The sequence below is a fragment of the Myxine glutinosa genome, chromosome 4 (assembly GCF_964187855.1).
Source record: "Myxine glutinosa chromosome 4, kmMyxGlut1.1, whole genome shotgun sequence".
Lineage (NCBI taxonomy): Eukaryota > Metazoa > Chordata > Myxini > Myxiniformes > Myxinidae > Myxine > Myxine glutinosa.
Genome location: NC_136264.1, coordinates 1513939 through 1534541, shown reverse-complemented (window position 1 = coordinate 1534541; position 20603 = coordinate 1513939). Strand labels below are relative to the sequence as shown.

The 20603-nt window shown below is 44.4% G+C and overlaps 2 protein-coding genes across 4 annotated transcripts in view; one reads left to right on the top strand and one right to left on the bottom strand.

The window, feature by feature from the left end:
* Positions 1 to 20603, bottom strand: part of UGGT1 (UDP-glucose glycoprotein glucosyltransferase 1) — a 214204-nt gene that overhangs the window by 185926 nt on the left and 7675 nt on the right. For all 3 annotated transcript variants that reach the window (XR_013623012.1, XM_078775372.1, XM_078775373.1), the window contains exons 2-5: positions 16102 to 16254; positions 7307 to 7383; positions 747 to 877; positions 505 to 617 (exon numbers count right to left, since the gene is read on the bottom strand). Coding sequence is in view for 2 of the 3 variants with exons in the window: in XM_078775372.1 (XP_078631498.1) it covers positions 505 to 617; positions 747 to 877; positions 7307 to 7383; positions 16102 to 16247 (467 nt within the window). In the remaining variant the exon portion in view is untranslated. The remainder of the gene's footprint in view (positions 1 to 504; positions 618 to 746; positions 878 to 7306; positions 7384 to 16101; positions 16255 to 20603) is intronic.
* On the top strand, positions 4722 to 6133 carry LOC144891676 (uncharacterized). The gene is made up of 2 exons (XM_078775376.1): positions 4722 to 5004; positions 5143 to 6133. Exons 1-2 carry the CDS (start codon positions 4849 to 4851, stop codon positions 5989 to 5991), a joined length of 1005 nt encoding a protein of 334 aa, XP_078631502.1. The 5' UTR covers positions 4722 to 4848; the 3' UTR covers positions 5992 to 6133.

Genomic DNA, 20603 nt, shown 5'->3' with positions numbered 1-20603 from the left:
TCCAACTCTTTCAAATTCCTTTTTCTTTCCTGAAAGTCCAATAGTGTCCCCATCTGATTTATCGCGTGTACCCCACCTGCAGCCCTCTCCCTTCCACAGATCTCCCGATGTCCCTGTTCTCTACTGTTGTTGTGTTTCCCTCTCCCTCCCCCTCTTGTCTCCCGCTCCCTTTATTATATATTCGATGTATTAGCTCTTACATGAGCCTCAACTGAGTATACAAAAAAAAAAATCTGCATAAAACATAAAAAGTGCTGACGTTTTGGGCCTTGCTTTCGTAGGAGCAGAAAAAAGGGCAATGCCGAAACGTCGGCACTTTTTATTCTCGCGTTTTAATTAACCTTCTAACTGGTTAATTCCTTTATTTTGACAAAGCATCAGTCTGGCCACTTGGGTGCCTAGTTCCTGGTCTGAAAATCGAGTTTTCAGACAATTTGTATCACACGTTATCAGGATAGTTCGGGAGTTGAATCGAGGAAGATGAAGCAGCCAATACATTTTTACCTGTCTCCTGCTGAAATGAGCAGTTTGGTAAGGTCTTCCGGTACGCAGGATGTTTTCCCATGTACCACAATGAATGCCTCACAGCCAACAGGTGGAGACTCCTCTTCGGCCAGCTGTAGATATGAAATGCAATATACCGCACAGGTGAAAAATAAGCAGCATGTGATTTAAAGGCAGCAAGTTATATTTCCATCATTGCCTGCTTGATTAAGCCATGCATTTCCCCAGCTTCAGATGCATACCTGTTGACACATGTGTACGGTGGGAGAGTATGTCCGCATCGAAAGAGAAAACTTGAGCAGTGAAAGTTGCACAGGTGAAAGGAACTGCGCTGCCTTCTTGATCAGCAGGTCATACAACTGAGACTCTAAAGCTGAAGGATTAATGCAGAATCACACTCTCAGCAAAAGTACAATGATCACAGACAATACACTGCAGAGATAGAAAATCAAACTCATCAACATCAGGCTACAAAATCACAGGTGATGTCACCTACTCAGCTGAGTTTTGGAGATTTCCTTCAAATTTTCTCCTAAAAATATTGAAAAGTGTCATATTTCCTTGTGGTTAAAAAAAGTTATACAATCTTTTTAATTATCATAATCAGTGGTGCCGAACTTTAAATAACAACACAAACAAGAACAGCACTCTGTAGAGCACACACCTACCTCCGCTAGGCTGAGCAGTTTACGTTTTGGATCCCACCGAGAGGCCGTATCTGTATCCGCACCTGGACCAAAATTTAATCAAATCGTCCTCGTCACCTACTCAACTCATCCACCAGGTCTTGGCATAACTCGTACACAACGTTTTTAGATATCATAATATACATGCTTTTTGGCCCCATCTCTCAATGGTGAAGAATCAGTTAAAAAAACCAAACATAATTTGACGTCACGTGATCTAGCTCCACCCACATTGTCTTTGCTTACTCGAACTTTGACCTAAAAGCTCAAGACCATTTGACCGCATTATCTATTCTGTACATATATATCATGGTACATGTACTTGGTTCGGTTAAAATCACATAGCCAATGAGATAACATTAACATGAGTTTTAATGTGACCTATCACCTTTGACCTTTTAGTAACAAATAATCTATCATAGATAGACGCACTGACGGAGGTTTATACATACTTGTACCAAGTTTGATTTAAATCCTTTCAACTGGTCTTAAGTATCACATTTTTACCTGATATGACCTACATGGCCTCTGACCTTTGACCTACTGATGCCAAAATCTAACGAGTTCATCTTTGCATCATAATATATACTTGTACCAAGTTTGGTCAAAATCCCATCACCGGTCCACAAGTTAACTCGGTAACAGAATTTTTAAACGAACAGGACCTCTGACCTCTTGACCCCATAATCTATTCAGTTCCTCTTTACATCATCATAGATACTTGTACCAAGTTTGACTTGGATCCCTTCAACCACGTTCTTAAGTTATTGCGGAAACGAATACTTATCATGGAAGCATGGGCCAACGGACAGATGGACGGCTAACCAAAAATCGTAATGCCTCCAGTGATTTTGTCAGTGGAGGCATGATTAAAAAAAAAAAATCTTGTATCTGGATCAGGATCTGGATCTTCACCGAAATCGAATCATTCCGTCTTGGTCACACACTCAACCTGTCCACCAGATTTCGTCCGAATATGTCCATAACTTTTTGATATCCTGCTCGCAGTCAAACAAACAAACAAACAAACAAGAAGACGTCATGCGGAGTACGATACTTGCAAAATCCACCACCCGCCCTCCCCAAGAAAAAACATTCCATTGATACAGCAAATTGTCCATTTCATCAAGTCTAGTAGGAAGACTAGGTCCCCCTGCACCCCCCGGAGATATACTTCTAATCAGTGTTTCTAGATTGGAAAAAATGTGTAGAAAATGACTAGCTATGGCCCCAAGCTGAAAAAATGTCCCACATACCATTTTTATGCAAATTACTGCTGCCATTATCAAAAAAACGATTTTTGACATATCTCAGCCAATATTGCAGATAATTGAAAAATGAAGGTGTCTAGACCCATGTTTTGAAGGGCATAGATCATGATAGAACTATTCATAACATGATTACATGTGTCTATGGTATACTAGTATGCATATTAATGCTGTAATTACAAAATAATCAGTTTTACAAATGATAAGGATACGTTAATACTGCAGATAACTTAACATGGTACATAAGGGGTCTAAACCCAGGTATTTTCAAGGTTAAATGTCAACAAGATGCTCCTGAGTCTTGCATAGGGGCGGGACATTGGCAGTAACATTGGTACCACTCAACTTTTCTTCCCACCATTGACTTTGTATTGCGAGAGATTTTCACTTGCTTATTTAAAGGTTTCTCACCCAGCCCACGTAAAATCTACCAACTCCTGCTGTTAACTCCCAAACATATTTTTTTATGTTATCCAATCACAGTGCAGAAATGACAGACTAGAGATCCAAATTAGTGCTGCTATAGCTGCCATTTTACATTTCCATCCATGTAACATGCGCGCTCGCGCGCTCGTATCAATTGGTAATGTCGTGCGCTCGTATCAATTGGTAACGTTGATGTTATTGAATACCTCAGTTGAAAGTTCAGTCTTCCATTCCATCTGTGTGTTGTTCTTGGTATTCATCCTCCAATCTAGCCAGGTAAGATGCTAACTATAATGTTACTCACACTCTTGACTTCAGTTTCTGCATGAAATCATAAACAGGCAGAATAACAGCTGAGCCAGCTAGCACCATGTTAGCTAACGTTAAAGCTAGCCTCATCTATGTACAGTATGTTCCTAATGTCGGTGTAACTTAAACTTTTGTTAATGCCAAACACGAGACATATCTGTTGACTTCTGTATATGAATTGAACCAGAAAGAGGCACGACAGCTGAGCTAGCTACAGTAACTTAGCACAATGTTTCATTGGCCTAGATAGCTAACGTTAGTGTGGAAGAATTTAGATGTTTTAGCTATTAGCACTTTTGATGCCACTAAACATGGTTTAGTCAGCTAAAAAGTACCCTAGTGTAGAACATGACTCAGAACCTCTGTTACCTCACTGAAAACTCAGAGCCTCCTTTCACAGGCACTTTTAACATCATTCGTGATTTCTTATTTGTCATTTAACAGTGATGGTAGACATCGACAGCAAGCATGCCCAAAAGAAAACGGAGTGTAGAACCTGCAGCCCAAAGCTCTCCTCCTACATGCATCCTTCATGTACCATCCATGTCTGATCATGGGGATTTCACGCCCCTCCGTAAAATTAAAGGATCTGCTTCAGAAAAACTGCAACTGCTTCAAAAGATCCGGGATAGACGTCTCAACCAACCGCATGACTCCCCATGTCGTATGCAATCAGTATGTGATCAGATCCCGGCAACTCTTCCTGATGACCTAGAAAGAGTAGGATATCACAGCAAGTGTTATAAGCACTTTGTCCGCCACTTTCATCGTCTGGGAGATGATACAGAACCAGGGCCATCAACCTCATCATGGCATCACTCTCCTCGTAAACCAGGAGGTTCTGCTGAACCCATCTTCCCGCCAGAGTGTATATTTTGTGAGAAAGTTGAGACCAAAGATGCTCATCGCAATACTGAGAGGCCTACAACCTTCCCATCCTTTAAAAACAAAGAAAATGCATGGGAGCAAATCGAAACACGGGCTGAGAAAATGGGTCTCTATCGACTCCATCGAAAGGTGAAAAACAAAGACCTCTTTGCATGTGAGGCCAAACACCATCCGTCATGTTTTAAAGCTTTCCGCACAGCATTCTACAACTATGAGCGTGCGATTCACAGAGCCGAAGCACCAAAGGAGCAGGCTTGCATGTCAGCCGCCCATGAAAAGGCATTCAACTCAGTACTGGAACACATTCAAACCCAGGTCATCCAGCAGAATAAAGTTCTACAGCTTTCTTCCTTGCGCTTGCTCTATGTCGAGGAACTGAAACTGAATGGATATGAGAACTCAAATTATCGGTCAGAGAAACTACTGAAACGCCTACAGAATGACCCAATCAAGGAGCATATCCACTTCACGAAGGTTGATCATGACAAATGTGATGTCATTTCTTTCTGGCTTGTGCACAGCTCAAACATAACAGTTTCCAATGCTCTCGCACGAGCATTCACACTCGGAAGCACAAACAAGAACCAAAATGTTGCCCTCCAACTTCGCCAGGGTATTCTACAGGCTTTCAGGCCAAGCAGCACTTTCTGTTCTCCACTGACAGTTACCATCCTGAGTCAATCAAAGCGCAGGAAAGGCTGAGGCGGGGCAGCTCAGAGAAGATCATTCTGGCTGGACCAGCAACCAGGAAGCCATATGACTTCAAAATGTTCCTTGCAAATGACGACAACAAAAAGCAGATGTGCCAGCTTCTTCTGAAAGTGTGGAGTGGACAAGAGGCAGCTACCAGGCTGGAGAGAACAGAGATGGCTGTGCTGATCGTGGAGGGGAAGGCCCACCAACTTGCCTCAACGAATGGCAAGGTAAAATTGAAAGCCCTTCGTGAATGGCGATTCAATTTGTAATTTTTCCTGAAAAAAAGGTGATTACCTGTGATGTTTGTCTAGATCTGAAACTGGCAGTGACTGGTGATTGAAATGCGGTGCCTTTTTGTGTTTCAGGTCGAGGTACGTGAACTCCCCACGATCTACAGCAACCAGGAAGAGACTGATACCAGGGTGGTTCTGTACCTCCATCATGCTGCTACCATCGGATACAAGAACGCTGTAGTCAGAACACCGGACACAGACATCCTCCTGATCCTGCTCCACCATGCCCACAACATCAAGCTGACGGTGTACCTGGATACAGGGTCAGGGAAGCATCGCCAACTTGTCAACGTCTCTGAGCTGGCAGAATCCCTGGGAGAGGACTACTGTGCCACTCTCCTGGGGTACTATGTGTTCAGCGGAGAAGACTGCACCAGTGCCTTCAAAGGGAAGGGAAAAGTCGGGCCCTTGAAAAAGCTGGAGAAGAATCCCAGGTTTCACAGGGCATTCGGTGAACTGGGTGACAACTGGGATGCCAACCCTGAGGTGGAGAGGCAGTTAGAAAAATTCACCTGTGTGATGTACGGCCAGAGTCGCGAGTCATCAGTGGACATTGTCCGTGCCAAGCTGCTACGAAAAATGGTGGGAGAGGACAAGACCCTCACATCCAAGTCCAAGGTTGATCTGGCTCGCCTTCCTCCATGCCAGTCTGCCCTGAAGCCGCACATCCAGCGTGTGAACCACCGCGTAGCATTGTACAAAAGAGCCGATCAACCTATCATCGAAAAGCCAAAACCTTATGAGGAGCAAGGATGGATAAGGACTGATGAAGGACTGTTGAAACCAATGTGGTCCAGTGGTCCCATCCTACCAACCTCACTGGTGGATCTTCTGAACACAGGAGAGCACGAAGAGGAGGAGGAAGAGGAAGGAGAAGAAGAGTTTGACTCTGACGATTTCGATGAAAATGATGATGACTGACTCAGTGTAGAATCACTAATGCTAATGATGTTTATCTAAAACAAGCAAGAGAAGAGTGGTCACATTGAGTGCTAGGACTATTTTGACAGTTGTAATATTTAGAAAAATAAAACTTTGTGTTAACGTCTGTGTAGACGGACCTTAATATGAGTCTATTATTTCGTAAAACTGTGATTATTTTGTAAATAAAGCACTAATTAGCATACTAGTATACCATAGACACATGTAATCATGTTATGAATAGTTCTATCATGATCTATGCCCTTCAAAACATGGGTCTAGACACCTTCATTTTTCAATTATCTGCAATATTGGCTGAGATATGTCAAAAATCGTTTTTTTGATAATGGCAGCAGTAATTTGCATAAAAATGGTATGTGGGACATTTTTTCAGCTTGGGGCCATAGCTAGTCATTTTCTACACATTTTTTCCAATCTAGAAACACTGATTAGAAGTATATCTCCGGGGGGTGCAGGGGGACCTAGTCTTCCTACTAGACTAAAGATTAAAATTGTTAATCTTGATCAAAGCTCGGGTCAACAGGAAGAAAAGTGACGATTTTCAGATCTATTATGGAAGCCAAGCGATGGAAAATTATGATTTTGGAAGGTTGACCTTGAGTTGACCTTTGACCTTTTGCCCTCAAAAATAGTTGGTTTCCCTATTTAGTGACTCAATGTGCAAATGCTGTTCAATTTTCAAGTCAATCGGATGAAAATTGACGGTTTTTCAGATAAAAAGTGATGATTTTGGAAGTTTGACCTTGAGTTGTCCTTTGACCTTTTGACCTCAAAAATAGTATGTTTCCCAATTTAGTGACTCGATATGCAAATGCTGTTCAATTTTCAAGTCAATCGGTTGAGAATTGATGGTTTTTTTAGATGAAAATTGATGATTTTTAAAATTTGACCATGAGTTGACCTTTGACCTCTTGACCTCAAAAATAGTATGTTTCCCAATTTAGTGACTCGATATGCAAATGCTATTCAATTTTCAAGTCAATCGGATTTAAAATGGTGATTTTAGAAATTTTACCTCCAGATGACCTTTGACCTCAAAATCAATCGGCTTCTCAATTGGGACGACCTATACAACTTGGTGACGTTTCGTGACGATCTGTTTAGAATTGTGACCTGTAGGCCAGTGACAAACAGACAGAACCACAAACGCAACCGACCAATATACTTGAAAAATCTTCGATTTTGCAAGTAACAAACAAACAGACAGTGGTGAAAACATAACCTCCGTCCACCTTCGGTGGTGGTGGGGGTGGATCCACCTTTGGTGGTGGAGGTAAATATATATGATTCATACCTTGAACATAGGAAAAGTCCAAAACAGTCTGGACAAACTCCCAAAAAGTCTCCTCTCCTTCTTCAGCTAAAAATTCACTGCAAGGTGAAAAATGAGGAGGAATACGAGATTAGTTTAACCTTTGTGTCACAGCATTGTCATGACAAAGCAAGAGGTGACGTGTTTGATGTCGACACGATGATCCTCATGAAGTTGTAGCCCCAAGTTCAAAACCCAATACATTGCATTTTTGTTAATTACATGATCAAGGCTCAAAGAAGACCAAGATAACTTGGTTTGAAGGGGTTTCTGAGGTGGCGATGGGAGTTGAGAGGTGGCGATGGGAGTTGAGAGGTGGCGATGGGAGTTGAGAGGTGGCGATGGGAGTTGAGAGGTGGTGATGGGAGTTGAGAGGTGGCGACGGGAGTTGAGAGGTGGCGATGGGAGTTGAGAGGTGGCGATGGGAGTTGAGAGGTGGCGATGGAAGTTGAGAGGTGGCGATGGGAGTTGAGAGGTGGCGATGGGAGTTGAGAGGTGGCGATGGGAGTTGAGAGGTGGCGATGGAAGTTGAGAGGTGGCGATGGAAGTTGAGAGGTGGCGATGGGAGTTGAGAGGTGGCGATGGGAGTTGAGAGGTGGCGATGGGAGTTGAGAGGTGGCGATGGGAGTTGAGAGGTGGCGATGGAAGTTGAGAGGTGGCGATGGGAGTTGAGAGGTGGCGATGGGAGTTGAGAGGTGGCGATGGGAGGTTGAGAGGTGGCGATGGGAGTTGAGAGGTGGCGATGGGAGGTTGAGAGGTGGCGATGGGAGTTGAGAGGTGGCGATGGGAGTTGAGAGGTGGCGATGGGAGTTGAGAGGTGGCGATGGGAGTTGAGAGGTGGCGATGGGAGTTGAGAGGTGGCGATGGGAGTTGAGAGGTGGCGATGGGAGTTGAGAGGTGGCGATGGGAGTTGAGAGGTGGCGATGGGAGTTGAGAGGTGGCGATGGGAGTTGAGAGGTGGCGATGGGAGTTGAGAGGTGGCGATGGGAGTTGAGAGGTGGCGATGGGAGTTGAGAGGTGGCGATGGGAGTTGAGAGGTGGCGATGGGAGTTGAGAGGTGGCGATGGGAGTTGAGAGGTGGCGATGGGAGTTGAGAGGTGGCGATGGGAGTTGAGAGGTGGCGATGGGAGTTGAGAGGTGGCGATGGGAGTTGAGAGGTGGCGATGGGAGTTGAGAGGTGGCGATGGGAGTTGAGAGGTGGCGATGGGAGTTGAGAGGTGGCGATGGGAGTTGAGAGGTGGCGATGGGAGTTGAGAGGTGGCGATGGGAGTTGAGAGGTGGCGATGGGAGTTGAGAGGTGGCGATGGGAGTTGAGAGGTGGCGATGGGAGTTGAGAGGTGGCGATGGGAGTTGAGAGGTGGCGATGGGAGTTGAGAGGTGGCGATGGGAGTTGAGAGGTGGCGATGGGAGTTGAGAGGTGGCGATGGGAGTTGAGAGGTGGCGATGGGAGTTGAGAGGTGGCGATGGGAGTTGAGAGGTGGCGATGGGAGTTGAGAGGTGGCGATGGGAGTTGAGAGGTGGCGATGGGAGTTGAGAGGTGGCGATGGGAGTTGAGAGGTGGCGATGGGAGTTGAGAGGTGGCGATGGGAGTTGAGAGGTGGCGATGGGAGTTGAGAGGTGGCGATGGGAGTTGAGAGGTGGCGATGGGAGTTGAGAGGTGGCGATGGGAGTTGAGAGGTGGCGATGGGAGTTGAGAGGTGGCGATGGGAGTTGAGAGGTGGCGATGGGAGTTGAGAGGTGGCGATGGGAGTTGAGAGGTGGCGATGGGAGTTGAGAGGTGGCGATGGGAGTTGAGAGGTGGCGATGGGAGTTGAGAGGTGGCGATGGGAGTTGAGAGGTGGCGATGGGAGTTGAGAGGTGGCGATGGGAGTTGAGAGGTGGCGATGGGAGTTGAGAGGTGGCGATGGGAGTTGAGAGGTGGCGATGGGAGTTGAGAGGTGGCGATGGGAGTTGAGAGGTGGCGATGGGAGTTGAGAGGTGGCGATGGGAGTTGAGAGGTGGCGATGGGAGTTGAGAGGTGGCGATGGGAGTTGAGAGGTGGCGATGGACTGCTGCCTCAACCATAACTGCACTGGCAGTGGGGATGGGTTATGGGAGGGGGAACCCGGGAGGCCCCCCTCGACATTTTTTTGCAACTGCTGGGGATTTCACAGTCACCTCTCATGACTTTGTTGTTCTCTGGGGTCTTGTGCACATTTTGATACCACATAGGTCCAAATCGGACTTACCATTCAGATGTCATGACAATTAGTAGTCGCATGTCCTAAAAACCTGCAATTTCTGCATATGTTCATGTACAACAAACATGTGAATAAGGCCTACATGCATTATGACACTCATGCTGTAAATTAATTGGCCTGTACCATCTTCTGAGTGCTTTAGCATGTTGTGTATGTAAGACGTGCTCAATAATTATAGAACAATATAATAAGGCAATAGTTGCACAAATTGACATGAAAAACATAATTTTGCCATAGCGTTCATTACATGATGATCTGTGCGTGTGCACATTCTCAAGTTCATCGGATCATCGACGGCCAAGACCAGTCCAGGAAAGCTCAAAATCACCCAGTTCAGTTTGGGTTAAAGTATCAGAGGTAAAAGGTGCGATCGAACAGGTGGACTAAGAGAAAAGGGGGACAACGAAGTGGAGGAAAGCAAAGAGTGTCCATGCTGAGAGGTTAACGAGGAGGGCGTAGTGGGTAGTGGTGGTTGAAAGTGTGCGGCTCAGCTGAACCGTGCGGGTGCGGATGTTATAAAGCAGAGGATGAGACCGGCAGTGAGACGGCTCAAGATGGAAACTATTTGTTCATTATCTACAGACTTCCTTGTACAAGTAATTCACATGAGGAGCAATGTCAGCACATTTTTATGTCCTTCTGCCTGTTATACATACATGATACAAAGTTCTACTCCAACCTTTAAACTGGTGGGAAAAGCACGACACACCGTCACGCAAACGACAAAACATCTACAGCGCACTTAAGAGACTTGTTCATAAAACAAAATCAAACATCATTTAGAGTGGCACATTCTGATTGTAGCAGCTGTCGTGTCACCAATGGGCTCACACCGATATGTTTAAGCTTGCAAATCATATGTAGCACCTCAGTGGCACATAAAGGGGATGGCACGCCATGGCCGAGAAGTACGCACACTCGCCTCTCGGCCGTCTAGCCTAGGTTGGAATCCAGACCCAGATATAAACCATCATCCCGGTGTTTCACAGATTCATCAACGTGTGTGCCCGTCCATCGGATGGACGCTAAACTTGGCGTCCCGTCTACCGACTTAGTCGCTGCACGTGAAAGATCCCATGTTGTCCTTCGCAAAGAGTAGGCGAGTTATCTCGAGCACCCGAAACAAATTACAAATTCTTGCCCTGACTTCCTGAGGTGGAGTGGTGACGCAACCAGGATTGTATCTTAGTAACTGCTTCGGGGCAACACCAACACACGGCATTGAGTGAGTATGGATGATGATGATGATGATGATGATGATGAATGATGATGATGAATGATGATGATGAATGATGATGATGAATATGATGATGATGAATATGATGATGATGAATATGATGATGATGAATATGATGATGATGAATATGATGATGATGAATATGATGATGATGAATATGATGATGATGAATATGATGATGATGAATATGATGATGATGAATATGATGATGATGAATATGATGATGATGAATATGATGATGATGATGAATATGATGATGATGAATATGATGATGATGAATATGATGATGATGAATATGATGATGATGAATATGATGATGATGAATATGATGATGATGAATATGATGATGATGATGAATATGATGATGATGATGAATATGATGATGATGATGAATATGATGATGCTGATGAATATGATGATGATGATGAATATGATGATGATGATGATGATGATGATGATGACGATTTCATTAAAAAAAAACAAACGATCACTTTCCAACCAGAAATTAACGCACAATGTGAAAAACGATTCCATGCAGCTTCATTCATGTCCGACGCTATGTGTTCAAATCCAAAAGATGTTCCATGACAAGTTTATAGATTGTGCTTTAATGTCTAACCCATGGAATACAAATACAAGCTCTTGTTCGCTTGTATTTGTATAACCAAGGTGCAGGTAGTTGTATTTACCCCAGTTCAAATGCCAACACATGACATGCTCTCGCTGTGCGTGATTGGAGCCACCTCACTTAATACTTTACCTTAGTATGCATTTTGCAGTTTTCACCCCTCAGCCCAAATTGGGCTAAGGGGTATTGTCGTCACAGGCGTCGTCCGGGCGTCCGTCAACTTTTGGTTTCCGTCAATTTCGAGCATAACGGCTTGTCCGATTAAATACATTTTTGCAGTGTGTGTTGGGGTTGAGTAGAGGAAGGTTCCTTTCGAAAATGGGCGCGCTGCGATTTTTAATATGGCCGCCACGGCAGCCATCTTGAAATTGGTTTCCACCATGCATGGGCTAAGGGGTTACGCCCGCTTTGCGGTGCTATTTCTTTCGGGTTGCATTACATGTATGGGGCAGGGGGTCATCCCTACATACAGTCTCCCGATTCCGTGATGTTGCGAGCAGTTTGTAGCATGCAGAAAAACATAGGTCAACATTTATGTTACGGGTCTTGGCTTGTTTCATAACACCGCTTAGTGGATGACTATGGCATGACAATAGTGTGGACGTACTTCTGAAGTCACCTCCAGGACGGTTGTGCTGGACATGCTACATAGACCGAGAGCTGGACAGAGTTTAATCATAAACCCACGCCCAAAAGGTTTGATGCTCTTAATCGTGTTACATTACCTTGAGATCCAACAAAACCCATTTCTTGAGTTGTGCATTTCCAGCATTTGGAAGTGGCAGCCCCTTAAAAAACCCTTTAAACCCTTTTTCGGAAATATTTGCACCTGAGGCCGATAATTATTTTATGACATCTACATTGAATACTGAATACAAAACACATGCGTAATAAATGAAATCACCGGCATTTGCATATAAGGCGTCTTATAAGGGTCCACGAAGGGTCTTAATCAGAAATTTGCACCCGAGAAAAGTTTTTATTGCAAACTGCTCTATTCTAAAGGTACGACACAAAAATGCAACGTAAGAAAATTTCGACAGTTTGACCTGGCACTTTCGGATAAGAAAGCCCCTTAGGAAAGCATGTAAAAATGCAAAACCCGTCCGCGTCCGTTTGTACTCGGTTGTCTTCTTCTTCTTCCGTATGCTCAAAATAACGAAAACCATAAAAAAAAAAAACAAAGTGAAAATTGATGATTTTATGCAGCCTTGACCTTTGAGCTTCAGATCTAAAAAAAACAATCAGCTTCGAGCTTTTGATTGGTGAACCAATTCTGTGACCCAATATGCAAATTCTTAAAATTTCAGGTCAATTGAATGAAAACTGATTTTACTCAACCTTGGCCTTTGACCTTTTGATCTAAAAAAACAATTGACTTGTTACTTTTGATTGGTGAACCAAATTCAGTTACCCAATTCTTAAATTTTCAGGTCAATCAGATGAAAATTGACGATTTTGTGACGCTGACCTTTGACCTTTGCCTCAAAATGAAAACAATCGGCGTGCAGATTTTCATTGTTGAACCAATTCAGTGACCCAATATGCAAATTCCTGAAATTTTAGGTCAAGTGGCTGGAAATAGATTTTACTCAACCTTGACCTCAACCTTGACCTGAAAACTTGAGCCTGGTGTTGGGCTAGCGGCTAGGGTGCCAGCTTAGGATCCTAGGATCCTGGGTTTGAATCCCGGTCGATCGCTGAATTAACGCCAGCGGGGTTGACTCAGCCTGTCATCCTTCCGAGGTCGGCTAATTGAGTACCAGTTCACTGGTAATTCCCTGTTTGTCGTAAAAGGCGACAAGACAAAAAGGGTTGGCGGCAGGAAGGGCATCCGGCCGTAAAACATTGGTTCAAAAAGGGGACCAACAAAAAACAACAACAAGCACGGTTCCCGAAAAAGGCCAACCCCCGCTTTGCGGGGAAAAATGGCCGCTCAAGGTGTTTTTTTTTCTTGACCTTTGACCTTTTAACCTAAAAAAATGGGCTTCTAGCTTTTGATTGGTAAACCAATTCAGTGACCCAATATGCAAGTTCTTAAATTTTCAGGTCAATCGGATGACAATTGACGATTTTATGTGACGCTGACCTTTAACCTTTTGACAAAATTATTAATTTGCCTTCTCCATCATAATAAAGCTTTGGTGAAAATTTTACAGACACAAAGAACTGATTACAATACCCCGTCTCCTGCTGCACACGGGACGGGCTAATAAGCAACCCTAACAACTCTGGAATGATTGAATGATCGTTTTAAGGCCATTTTCCCCACTAGTGCGGGGGTTAGCCTTGCAGGCCCCATGACAATCATGGTTCCCTGTTTGAGGCAATGTTTTTATGGAATAATTCCATAGTATGGCAACTCTGGAATGATTGGATCCATAATAATACAATGGTTAGAGATAAATAAAGCTAAGCAAATTTCATTTTTAAATTTTTTTTTGTATACAACATCGAGGCTCGTGTAAGAGCTAACACCAATCACAAAAAAAGAAACGGACACACAAAACATACAATAAAGGGAGCGGGAGACAAGATGGGAGACAAGATGGAAGACAAGATGCACAAGATGATGCACATCAGACAAGATGGGGAGAGAGAGGAAAGCACACAAGTACAACAGGAGGGAGAGGGCTTGGGGGTAGGAGGCATGGGAAGGCGGTGGGAGGTAGGGGTGGGAGAGGTATAAGAGGCAGGGTAAGGGCCGAGTTGAGTTTTTAGCTTGTGGCGAGCAGAGTAAGGTCTAAGTTATTGAGTTTTTAGCTTGTAGCGAGCAGAGTAAGGGATGAGTTATTGAGTTTTTAGCTTGTGGCGAGCAGAGTAAGGTATAAGTAAGGTATTTGTTATATTATATCACCTTTATCTATCAATATTGTTGAAATGAAGATCAAATAGCTGTATATTGAAATATGTTGAAAAAGTCAAAACTTTACATGGGGTGTACTTACTTTTTCACGTGACTGTAGATGCCTATGAGTCTGGGAAGGGATTTAAAAAGATCTCCAAACAATTTGAAATCAATCATTCGACTGTCCGGAAGATCATCTACAAGTGGAGAAGATTCCAAACAATTGCCGACTTGTTCAGGCCAGGCCGCCCCAGCAAGTTCAGCCCGAAAGCAGACAACAAGATGCTGAAAGAAGTCTCTCAGAACCCCAGAATGTCATCACGGGACCTACAGGTAGCTCTTGCCACTGTTGATGTCAAAGTGCACGAGTCTACCATTAGAAAGAGGCTGCACAAATTTGCTCTACATGGGAGGTGCGCCAGGAGGAAACCTTTGCTGTCCAGGAAGAACATCAGGGCAAGACTAAAGTTTGCCAATGAACACCTAGGCAAAGACCAGCACTTCTGGAAGAATTGTGCTCTGGGCAGATGAGTCAAAGGTAGAGCTATTTGGCCACAGTACCAGAAGACTTGTTTGGCAAAAACCAAAGACAGCATTTGACCACAAGAACCTGATACCAACTGTAAAGCATGGTGGTGGAAATATTATGGTTTGGGGCAGCTTTGCTGCATCAGGGCCTGGGCAGCTCACCATCATATAATCCACTATGAATTCTTCATTGTACCAGAGGGTGCTTGAGGATAATCTGAAGCCATCTATCGGTGAGTTGAAGCTCAACTGAAGGTGGACCTTGCAACATGACAATGACCCTAAACATACCAGTAAATCCACCAAGGAATGGCTGAAAAGAAAGAAATGGAGGGTTCTGGAATGGCCAAGTCAAAGCCCAGATCTAAATCTCATCGAGATGTTGTGGGGGGATTTGAAACGAGCTGTGCATGCAAGAAATCCCTGGTGTTGGGCTAGCGGCTAGGGTGCCAGCTTAGGATCCAAGGATCCTGGGTTCGAATCCCGGTCGATCGCTGAATTAACGCCAGGGGGGGGGTTGACTCAGCCTGTCATCCTTCCGAGGTCGGCTAATTGAGTACCAGTTCACTGGTAATTCCCTGCTTGTCGTAAAAGGCGACAAACAGGGTTGGCGGCAGGAAGGGCATCCGGCCGTAAAACATTGCTTCAAAAAAGGGGACCAAAAAACAACAACAACAACCATGGTCCCCGAAAAAGGCCAACCCCCGCTTTGCGGGGAAAAATGGCCTCTAAACAGTGGTTTTGTGCATGCAAGAAACCCCTCAAACATCGCACAACTGAAAGAATTCTGCATGGAGGAGTGGGCAAAAATTTCTCCCAGTCGATGACAGAGACTGTTGGACAGTTATAAGAAACGCCTACTTGAGGTTGTTTCTGCCAAAGTGGGCAATACCACCTATTAGAGCCAAGGGTGTACTTACTTTTTCCACATGCGAAATTTGCATTCATGTTTATTTAAATTATACAATGGACTACAAAATGTAAATGTTTCATGATATTTGTTGTATAATATCACCTTTATCTATCAATATTGTTGAAATGAAGATCAAATAGCTGTATGTTGAAATATGTTGAAAAAGTCAAAACTTTACATGGGGTGTACTTACTTTTTCACGTGACTGTATAATTGGTATTCTTCTTCATGTACGTCGACCTCCCTCCCTATACACTTTGGTAGCTTGCGATCCTGCTACCCTTTGTTATTTAGCTCTTCCATGAGCCTACACCCATGTATATGGGAAAAAAAATTGTGACAAAAATATACAATTCTCTATAGCATGATTTTTCTTCAATTACCTGGCCTCCAAAAGCAGGTGTGTGTGTGGCCATTTTGCATCAAGAGTAGCTGTTACTCCCTTTGAACTGAGCTGGGAAGAAAATACTGGGTAGATGGGCGAAGTGAGAACCGCTAGGCAGAAAAACAACACAGCCATGGGGGGCATCTGTGGGCTGGGGGATTGGGGTGAGAGCAGGAGGAAAAAAGATAAAATACCATAACAAACTTGCACATCACACTCAGGTAATGTGCATTATTTCCAACAATGTTGTTCAAACATCACATCTCCCCCTCCTCCTACAGGGGGCCGTGATGTAATGTCTTTTCTGTTTCCTTAAAAGTCTTCCTTCTTTTCAACAAAATTACAATTACACATGATTCCTTTATTTCTGAGCCAATCCTCTCCACACCTGGCATGAAGTAACCTTGATCCAATATGCCCAGCTGCAAAATTTGGCATAGAAGTACCTGGCCACTTTTAGAAAATCTTTATTGAAGACCACCTGTTAAGAAGTTAAGACGTTAAAGTTGAAAGATTAAAATCACAGATTTGGGAGATTCCAATAATGTTGATAGCTTTCGATTCCACAAAATGCAGGAGAACCAAATGTGATGGTGGAGTGCCAACACGTTGGTACGAGCAGTGCACCATTGAGCGAAGGAGAAATGCCTTGCAGACTTCAGTTTTTATGTTTATTTCTCAATTAAGAACTTGGTATTACGGGGGGGGGGGGGGGGGGGCAAGTCCACAGCTGCCTTCGGAGGCCAGCTTTGCTATACGAGGCATATTTGTGTGAGCAAATAGCTCGGCATTTTCTCTATTTCATTGGAAAAGTTGGGCATTGGACATTTAGAAATCTAAAACAATTTCGGTCACAATTTGATTCCTTGATTGCTGTGGATGAAATGTTCATTACATATTGGGGAAGATGCAAATCAACAGGTGCAGCTCCAACTCAGACGGCACTTGGTAGCACGCATTCCTCCGCCATGCTGAACAGTTTCCTTTTTTTATCCACTGATGGGCCAGATCTGGATCGGGACCAAAACCAAAATCGAATCAATTCGTCCTGGTCACACACCCAACCTGCCCCCCAAGTTGTTTTTGTATACTTAGTCGAGTAAGGGATGAGTTATTGAGTTTTTAGCCTGTGGCGAGCAGAGTAAGGGATGAGTTATTGAGTTTTTAGCCTGTGGCGAGCAGAGTAAGGGATGAGTTATTTAGTTTTTAGCTTGTGGTGAGCAGAGTAAGGGATGAGTTATTGAGTTTTTAGCTTGTGGCGAGCAGAGTAAGGGATGAGTTATTGAGGTTTTAGCTTGTGGCAAGCAGAGTGAGGGATGAGTTATTGAGTTTTTAGCTTGTGGCGAGCAGAGTAAGGGATGAGTTATTGAGTTTTAAGCCTGTGGTGAGCAGAGTAAGGGATGAGTTATTGAGTTTTTAGCTTGTAACGAGCAGAGTAAGGGATGAGTTATTGAGTTTTTAGCTTGTGGTGAGCAGAGCAAGGGCTGAGTTATTGAGTTTTTAGCTGGTGGTGAGCAGAGCAAGGGATGAGTTATTGAGTTTTTAGCTTGTGGTGAGCAGAGCAAGGGATGAGTTATTGAGTTTTTAGCTTGTGGCGAGCAGAGTAAGGGATGAGTTATTGAGTTTTTAGCTTGTGTTACGTGCTCCTCCCCAAGCCCCGGTCACGGTGTACCTCCGAGCCCCGAGAGGAGTCACGGCAGAAAAATGTGTTATTCTGTATGTCAAAGATCAATGGTGAAGCCACACCAATTGTTACCAACAAACAAATATTGTATTAAGATCACAAAAGAATAACAGCACAACAACAATAGTAATCAATTGTACAACCAATATATATTTCCTTTGATGGTACCATCAGGTTCGTACAATATAACTCACTGTGCTCCAAGTGAGCGAAAAGAAGAACATTCCCCAATGTCTCTATTCCGGCATCAAGCCCAAGTCGATCCACTCCAGCGATCGTCAGAACGATGTCCAATCGAGACCAGAATCCCGTTCGTATGACAGTCACAGTAACGCGGCCAAAGCTGCGCAAAGGTGCCCTCCAGGCGACTGGGAAATCACACCCTCGGGTATGGACGTTTCACGGCTCCAAGCCGGCGAACCACAGATTTACCTTCAAAATCCGTGACACACACACACAGACACCAGATAAACGTCTGGATGCGGTGAAAATGGTTGAAGCGAAGCGAAACCTTGCGCGATGCGCAAAGCGCGAGAGTCAAAATGGCCGAAGGCCCGTTCTCGAGGCATAACGGCACGACGATGATGCTCCTCGGAATTAACCACCAAAACCTGACACGCAGGTTGAACTGTCACAGCGATAACAACTCTGTCGCAAGAATCCCTTTCCCGGGAAACCCAAAGTTCGCTCGTGACCACCGTTCGTCAACGTTTGCTCCAGACCTCGAAGCAGCGAGGCTTCTTCCCCGACTCACTCGCTCCACCCTCTTCTTCTCCTCCTCTTCCTCTTCGTCCGGTTCCGGTTTCATTTAAAACATTGACTTTTTTACCTTTTGAAAATAGTAACCTCGATCTCCCTTAAACGACAACAATAATAGTACATGGAATCAAAAATGTTCACAGTGGATGAAAACCACAACAACGGAAGTGACGAATCCGTAACACTCCCCCCCCCCCCCCCCCTCAAGAAAGAAAGTTTGAACATAGTGAAAACTTTCTTTGCAGGCAAAAACTTTTTTAACAAACAAAAGTAAAACTCACACCCAAATCATCAATTCCCGTGAGCAACGATAATTAATATTTCCCAAAATAAAGCAACAAAACTTCCAAACAACCTACAGAAATTTCCAAAGTTAGTTGACTCTGGACAAAGCATCAGCAACGACATTGTCCCTGCCCTTTACATGCTCAATTTCCAAGTTGAACTCCTGCAAAGCCAAACTCCATCTCATCAACCTCTGGTTTTTATTTTTCATTTTTTGAATGAAGGTTAAGGAGTTGTGATCAAAAATCCAAAGCAAAGCAAATCTATAGCACTTTTTGAAGGAGGCCGAGCTGAGAGCCAGGTTTCATGGTCGTTGGGTGGTGAGGCCTGGAAGTATTCACGACATGGACGCATTTAGGAACGTGGAGTTCACGGGTTAATCCGTGTAGGAATCTTGGCTCAGCTGCTCCTGAGCACTCAGTGCTTCCAACTCTTCTCTTGATCATAAAAATCATAATCACAATTGTAGATTCGGGTGCTGTAGTCACGTGAGTAGCGGTCCCCATCTCGGCTACCACGGGAATAGTCATCCTGCCGAGAGTTGCCAAAACTGCGCTGCTGCTGCTGGGAGCCTCCGTAGTAATCACGACTGCGGCCGCCACCAAAACTACTACTCCCACCCCAGGAACCATAGCCACCCCTGAAACTACCTCCACGTTTTCCTCCTCTGTAGCCCCCTCGACGCCCATGGCCTGCCTTCTCTACTGTTATGGTCCGACCATCCAAATCCTTGCCATTCAAATCCTTTTATGCATCTTTGGCGTCCTTTATGTTTTCAAACGTGACAAAGCTAAACCCTCTCGACTTTTGGGTCTCCTTGTCTTTTATCAGCAGCACTTCCAAGAGTGGTCCATATTTGCCAAAGATAGAGTCCAGAACATCTTCACTTGTGTCAAAGTTCAGTCCACCTACAAGGAGCTTGCCAACATTGCCTCCATCCATGACTTGTGTGTGCTGACACTTAGTTTCAGGGTACTCGACAAGAAGTGCCTGTGCAAAGCGTGACGTCAGTACCTTCTCCTTCTCTTCAGAGCGCTTCCTGCCCATAGCATGAGTCGCGGCACAGGATGGAAAGATACCCGGAATCTCCTGCTCTAACTGTGCGGTGTTATTTTCCATACTGGGCTTTTCCACCAACATTGGATTACCAGAAACTCGACCACCGGCCAAATCATTCCCGATAACAAAAGAGATTCCCTCTACAGGAAGAGTGGCTTGTAAACCTACGGTGACCGGTCCTGACACCAAATCAGACTTCAAATGGATGACATGAAGTGGAGCTTTAACATAGCCACCAACCCCCTGTAAAAGAACACTAACAGCAGTTGCCGTCTTCTCTGACAATGGCAAAATGCCTTCAAGCATCAAAGATTGATGTGCTCCTGTGTCCCTCAATACCCTAACAGGTCTCTGGTTAGTCAAGTCTCCATCCAGTGACACAAACCCCTCTGAAATAAAAGGTTTGTAACCCTCTTGAACAAGGTCATTCTGTGATGCCGTAACTTTGGCATGGGAACCTTCACAAGGCACTGTCCTCCAAGGACGATTTCTCGCATTTGCCAATGCATTCGGAGTTGTTCTAGTCTGACTCCGCTCCTGATTTTTCCTTTTCAGGGCATAACATTGGGACATCAAATGCCCAGGTTTCTTGCAAAAAGCGCAAGTAGGCCCGGAGGAAAAACTCGTGGTCTGCCTCGGGCACCCCGGAAGATAAGTCTGTCTTGGAACTGTAGTCTTCTGATCCCTAAAAGTCGTGGTATCAGATTTGTCCT

Coding starts and splice junctions, on each gene's coding strand:
- LOC144891676 (XM_078775376.1), top strand. CDS start 4,849: ATGTTCCTTGCAAATGACGACAACAAAAAGCAGATGTGCCAGCTTCTT. Junction 5,005..5,142: donor TTGCCTCAACGAATGGCAAG/GTAAAATTGAAA, acceptor TTTGTGTTTCAG/GTCGAGGTACGTGAACTCCC.